The sequence below is a fragment of the Panthera onca genome, chromosome B2, assembly GCF_046562875.1.
Source record: "Panthera onca isolate mPanOnc1 chromosome B2, mPanOnc1 haplotype 2, whole genome shotgun sequence".
Classification (NCBI taxonomy): Eukaryota; Metazoa; Chordata; class Mammalia; order Carnivora; family Felidae; genus Panthera; species Panthera onca.
The window spans coordinates 692,278-698,751 of NC_138343.1; the positions used below are offsets into that span (position 1 = coordinate 692,278).

Genomic DNA, 6,474 nt, shown 5'->3' on the forward strand with positions numbered 1-6,474 from the left:
ATGGCGTTTGAGGAAAAAGCAGGTTAGAACATGTACTTTCTGAGCCTTGTTTTATTTTTTTTTCTTATTTATTTATTTATTTATTTATTTATTTAATATATGAATTTTATTGTCAAATTGGTTTCCATACAACACCCAGTGCTCATCCCAAAAGGTGCCCTCCTCAATACCCATCACCCACCCTCCCCTCCCTCCCACCCCCCCATCAACCCTCAGTTTGTTCTCAGTTTTTAAGAGTCTCTTATGCTTTGGCTCTCTCCCACTCTAACCTCTTTTTTTTTTTTTTCCTTCCCTTCCCCCATGGGTTTCTGTTAAGTTTCTCAGGATCCACATAAGAGTGAAACCATATGGTATCTGTCTTTCTCTGTATGGCTTATTTCACTTAGCATCACACTCTCCAGTTCCATCCACGTTGCTACAAAAGGCCATATTTCATTTTTTCTCATTGCCACGTAGTATTCCATTGTGTATATAAACCACAATTTCTTTATCCATTCATCAGTTGATGGACATTTAGGCTCTTTCCATAATTTGGCTATTGTTGAGAGTGCTGCTATAAACACTGGGGTACAAGTGCCCCTATGCATCAGCACTCCTGTATCCCTTGGGTAAATTCCTAGCAGTGCGCTTGCTGGGTCATAGGGTAGGTCTATTTTTAATTTTCTGAGGAACCTCCACACTGCTTTCCAGAGCGTCTGAGCCTTGTTTTAAATATTTATGCACCGTGGGCCGCCTGGGTGGCTCAGTTGGGTAGGTGTCTGACTTCGGCTCAGGTCACGATCTCAAGGTTATGGGTTTGAGCCCCGCATCAGGCTCTGTGCTGAAAGCTCAGAGCCTGGAGCCTGCTTTGGATTCTATGTCCCTCTCTCTGCCCCTCACCCACTCATGCTCTGTCTCCGTCTCTCAAAATAAATAAATGTTTTAAAAAAATATTTATGCACCGAAAATTGCTTAGGAGGACACAACCCAAATCACCAGTAAAGGGTTTTAGTGGAGAAATGAAGGGTTTTGTCTGGAGACTTGCACACACTGTGTTCACAGCTCACTGAGACGATGCAGGTGGACCTGACCCGTTACTGTTAACACAGGGCTCTTAGGATGTATGGTGCCCCTTATGGTGTTTTTTTCTAATTAAATGTTGCCTGTGTTGTGTATGTTTGAGGTTTTATTTACAAGGGAAACACTGGATACACTTATGTCTGTGTGTAGTGGTAGGTTTGAGCTCTGGAGGACGCTGCCGTTCTGGGCTGGAATCTGAAGTCATTGGGATGACTGTCCTCTGTAACACTCTTCTCTTGTTTTGCAGACCATTGCTGCTGCAGTACATGATTACTGCAGTCAGTGTTTCTTTTTGCCCAATCCCCAAAAGGAAACCAGGCAGCGGCATGGAAGGAAAGAATCAAACAGTTCTGTCTGAATTCATCATTTTGGGATTCTCTGATCTAACTGATTTACAATTTTTACTTTTCACCATCTTCTTTCTGACCTATATCTGTACTTTGGGAGGAAATATCTTCATTATCCTGGTGACTGTGGCTGATCCACATCTACACACCCCCATGTATCATTTTCTGAGGAATTTGGCCTTTCTTGACATCTGCTACACCACCACCAACGTCCCCCAGATGATGGTGCATCTCCTGTCAGCGAAGAAGAGCATTTCCTATTTGGGTTGCATGGCACAGCTTTTTGCATTTATTTTCTTTGTGGGATCAGAGTGTCTCCTCCTGGCAGCCATGGCGTATGACCGTTACATTGCAATCTGCAAACCTCTACGGTACTCAGTGATTATGAACAGGGCCCAGTATGGCCGCTTAGCCGCCTCGTGTTGGACTGGGGGTTTCCTCAACTCAGTGGTGCACACAGCACTGACCTTCCACCTGCCCTTCTGTGGCAACAACCAGATTCAGTATTTCTTCTGTGACATCCCCCCTTTGCTGCTGTTGTCTTGTGGGGACACTTCTGTCAATGAGTTGGCATTGCTGTCCATTGGGGTCTTCATCGGGTGGGCTCCTTTCTTGGGTATCATCCTCTCCTACCTCTATATTATCTCTACCATCTTGAGGACCCGCTCCTCAGAGGGGAGGCAAAAGGCATTTGCCACCTGTGCCTCGCACCTGGTCATTGTCCTTCTGTACTACGGCAGCGCCATCTTCACATACGTGCGGCCCATCTCAACATACTCACTGGAGAAAGACAGACTAATCTCTGTGTTATACAGTGTCATTGCCCCCATGCTAAACCCTGTAATTTACACACTGAGGAATAAGGACATCAAAGGGGCCGTGAAGGAGTTGGGGAGAAGGTGGAAGCCACCGATCCCTTCTTTTGAGATGTAACTTTCACTCACCTGTAACCAATATTCTTGTATCAGATAATTAGCTTTTCCCAGCAGCTGTCTGTACTGAAACTCAACCTACAAGTTCACTGCAGCCTGGGGACAGAGGGTGACCAGCTGACACAATGAAGCCTTAGTGACCGTATTCTTTTCTTACTAGTGTCTGCCTTTCTTCCTTTTCCTCTTCCTTCCTTCCTTCCTTCCTTCCTTCCTTCCTTCCTTCCTTCTTCCTTCCTTCCTTCCTTCCTTCCTTCCTTCTTCCTTCCTTCCTTTCCTTCTTGTCTTGTCTTTTTATTTCTTGTTAGCAACATACAGTGCAGTATGGCTTCAGGAATAGAGTCCAGTGATCCATCACTTACATGCAACAGCTAGTTCTCATCCGAACAGGTGCCCTCCTTAACGTCCATTCCCCATCTAGCCCCTCCCCCCCACACCTTCTTCCATCAACCTTCAGTTTGTTCTCTGTTAAGAGCCTCTTGTGGTTTATTTCCCTTCTCATTTCTCTTCCCCCTCTCCATATCTTCTGTTTTGTTTCTTAAATTCCACATATGAGTGAAATTGTATGGTATTTGTCTTCTTCTGATTGAGTTACGTCACAGCATATTTCAGGTAGGTTTTGTTTTGTTTTGGTAGATTCCAAAGGCATTTTTATGGCAACATTATGTTTCAAATATAAAGAAAGTTTTACTTCTTCCTTTTCAACCTTTTTTTCCCTTTTTTGCACTAAGACCATCAGTAAAATGTTGAATAGAAATGGTAAGAGCTGACATCTTTTGCTTCTGATATTTTATTATTTATATTTCTAATTTCTATCTTCCCTTTAGTTTTCTTTGTCAGTATTGCTAGAGGCCTATTATTTTAATTATTTTTTAAAGAACTAGCATTTGGTTACATTGATTTTTCTATCTTGCTTTTCTCTTTTCAATTTCATTGATTACTATTCTTTCTTATTTTCATTCATCTACATGATTTGGGTTCCTTTCCTATTCTTTTTCCATTTTCTTAAGGTTGAAGTTTAAATTATTAATTTGAGAACTTCCTTATTTTCTAATAGAAACATTTAAGCACAACCTGAGCTACATTTCACACATCTTACAATTACATTTCAATTTTGATCTGATTCAAGTATTCATTGATTTCCCTTGAGACTTTCTCTTTGATCAAGAGAATTCTTTAAACTTTGTAGAAGAAAGATAACCTACTATGTTTACTATTGCTGTTCCCTTCCTTCACTCCTGATTTTACAAATTTCCTCTGGTATTATTTCCCTTCTGTCTGAATAACTTCCTTTAGTAAGTCTTTCAGTGACGTTCTTGTGGATATCACCCCTTTGGGTTTTCACTCATCTGAGAATATTTTTATCTGGTATCATTCCTTAAGGAAAAGCACTGTACAATCATTCCACTTTCTTCTGGTCTTCATTGTTTCTAACTTTTTTTTTAAGTTTATTTTTTTGAGAGAGAGGGAAAGCAAGTGGAGGAAAGGTAGAGAGAGAGGGAGACACAAAATCTGAAGAAGTCTCCAGGCTCTGGTCAACACAGAGCCTGACACCAGGCTTGAACTCATGAACTATGAGATTATGACCTGACCTGAAGTCAGACACTTAACCAACAGAGCCACCCAGGTACCCCTGGCCTTCATAGTTTCTATTGAGTAATCTGCAGTTATTCAAATCACTAGTCTATAGTTGATCTTTTGTTTTTGTCTGGCTGTTTATAGTATCTCCTCTTTAATTTTCATTATTATTTCTGGTTGTAGATTGTTTTGGGAGCATTAATCTTGTTTAGAGTTGTCTCAGCTTCTTGAATCTGTAGAATCATATCTTTTACCAAACTTAGGAATTTTTTCATTATTATTTATTCCAATATATTTTTTTCAATATCACACATTTTTTTTCCTTCCTACCAGGACTCTGGTGACAGAAATGCCACCTTTTGTTATTGTCTCACAGATTTCCAATACTCTGTTAATTTTTTCCTAGTATTTTCTGTCTTTTCCTCATGTTGGATCATTTTTGCTGACCCAAATTTAAGTTTATTCCCTCTGTTTTTTCATCTCCATTCTGCCACTGAGTCCATCCAACAGTATTTATTTTCGTGATTGTAGTTCAGTTCTAAAATTCCCATTTGTCTTTTCTACTTTTTGCTAAGACACTCTATTACTCCATATTTTTTATGAGTGTTTTCAATTGCTTGCTTAAGCATCTTTACATCTGCTTTAAATTCTTTGTCAGATAGTCCAACATCTCTGTCTTCTCAGTATTGGCATCTGTTGATTGTCTTTCCCTGGAAGTTGAGATTCTTTTGTTCTTTGTATGCTGAATATTTTGGATTATATTCTAACTGGTTTGAATATTACAAACAAGACTCTGGGTCTTGTTTCAATCCTAGGAGAGTACAGATGCCTTAGCAGGCAATTATTCCAGGTCAGTTCAAGCCTTGGGTTCCAGCCCACCTCTCTGGGCTATGGTTGTAATGTTGGTTCAATCTTCAAAACTGTAAGTGTTCTTCAGATCAGTCCCACTGAGTGTCCCATCAAGTTTACTTCTCCAAGTTTTTGCTCTGCTATTTAGTATCAGATTCACACAGGCAAAACTTGTTCTCTCTCTTTTATCTCCCTGTAATATCTGATTCTGTGGGGTCCCGTTTTGGTCCTCTGGATGGAGATCTAGACCTCTAATTACCCTGCTCTGCCGTGAACTTCCTCCACTACACTTGGCTTGAGGAGCAGCAGGAAGAGAGAACATCAGCAGAGCTCTCGCGGGGACCGCCAGTGCGAGGGGGCTGGCTCTGCTCTTGCAGGACCGCAGGTGCATGGGGGGCTGGCTCCGCTCTCGCCGGACAGCCGGTGCAGTGCGAGGGAGGAGGGGTGCTGGCGCCGGTGCGAGGGGTGGGGAGGTTGCTTCCCCTCTATCAGAAATTTTACTCTTGTGGATGCTGTTCCCACTGCTGCCACAGAATGGGCTAGGCATCACATCAGGACGGGCTCATTTGTAACTTCAGCTGTCATGGGAGGCTTGGTCTGCAGCCTCAGCTCTCCCTGGGAGTCCAGCCTGCCAGAGATTTAAATGAATTTCTCTCTATTCTTCCTATTGGTTATGTTCTCTCAAGAGCCTGGACTAGGAGAGCTTTTGGTATTCCTCCTTGTCAGCATTAGGAATTGCTCTTCACCTCCTTGAGCCAGAGACAGAGGGCTTCTAGAACTTTCTCTGACTGGGCAGTGGTGCTGTGTTACTTCTGTTTCTGATTGTGTTGAACTCAGATTGGGAATTCTGGAGGAAAATATGGTTAACACTGCCAATTTGGTAGTTCTTTGAATTCTAGTATTCTTCCCTAACCCACCTGTTAATATTTAGTTTTTAGCTATCTTAGTAGCTTCTCAAATTTCAGGTATTTTTTTTTCTCAGCATTTAGTGGAAGAGATGGGGTGAGTGGGCTTGTGCTGCCAGACCGTGAACCTGATCCTATATTTTGAAATTTGATTAACATTAAGTGAAACAAAATAGTCAATGCTTATTTTTTTCCAGATGCACCTTTCCATTCTGTTTCAACCCTGGCAGCACTGGAAGAATTGGCTGTAGCAGCAATTATGGCTGGGCATGGAAATAGCTGTGAGGTGCCGGAAGTGTCCTCAGACTTCTTGTCAAAAGATTGGAGTCTGAGGTCGGGCATTACTGCTACCAGTACAATCTTAGTCAAGATCATTGTGGTTTTCTTAATTTCATTTTTTAAAGTTTTTTTAAAATTTATCTATTTTGAGAGAGAGAGAGAGAGAGAGAGAATACCAAGCAGGCTTCACGCTGTCAGCACAGAGCCCACTGCAGAGCTTGAACCCACAAACCGTGAGATCATGACCTGAACTGAAATTAATAGTCAGACACTTAACTGACTGAGTCACCCAGGTGTCCCTCTTAATTTCATTTTTTTTCTGTACAATAAATAGTGTAATTTTTAAAAACATAATTGCAAAAATAATATTAGAACTAAGTAACTGTAGAAAATAACATATTGTTTTTTGGGTGGTAGAAAGATTATGTGTAACTATTTAATAGGATAAGCATATATTAACCTACTTGAATTTCACACCAGCCACATAGAGAGATACTATTACTACCATTTTACAGATAAGCAGTTGAG

The 6,474-nt window shown here is 41.2% G+C and overlaps 1 protein-coding gene across 1 annotated transcript; it reads left to right on the forward strand.

Annotated features, from left to right (window-relative positions):
- The first annotated feature begins 779 nt into the window (after positions 1-779).
- On the forward strand, positions 780-2,469 carry LOC132666590 (olfactory receptor 5V1-like). The gene has a single exon (XM_060614597.3). The coding sequence runs from the start codon at positions 1,269-1,271 to the stop codon at positions 2,337-2,339; it is 1,071 nt and encodes a 356-aa protein (XP_060470580.3). The 5' UTR covers positions 780-1,268; the 3' UTR covers positions 2,340-2,469.
- The last annotated feature ends 4,005 nt before the right edge of the window (positions 2,470-6,474 follow it).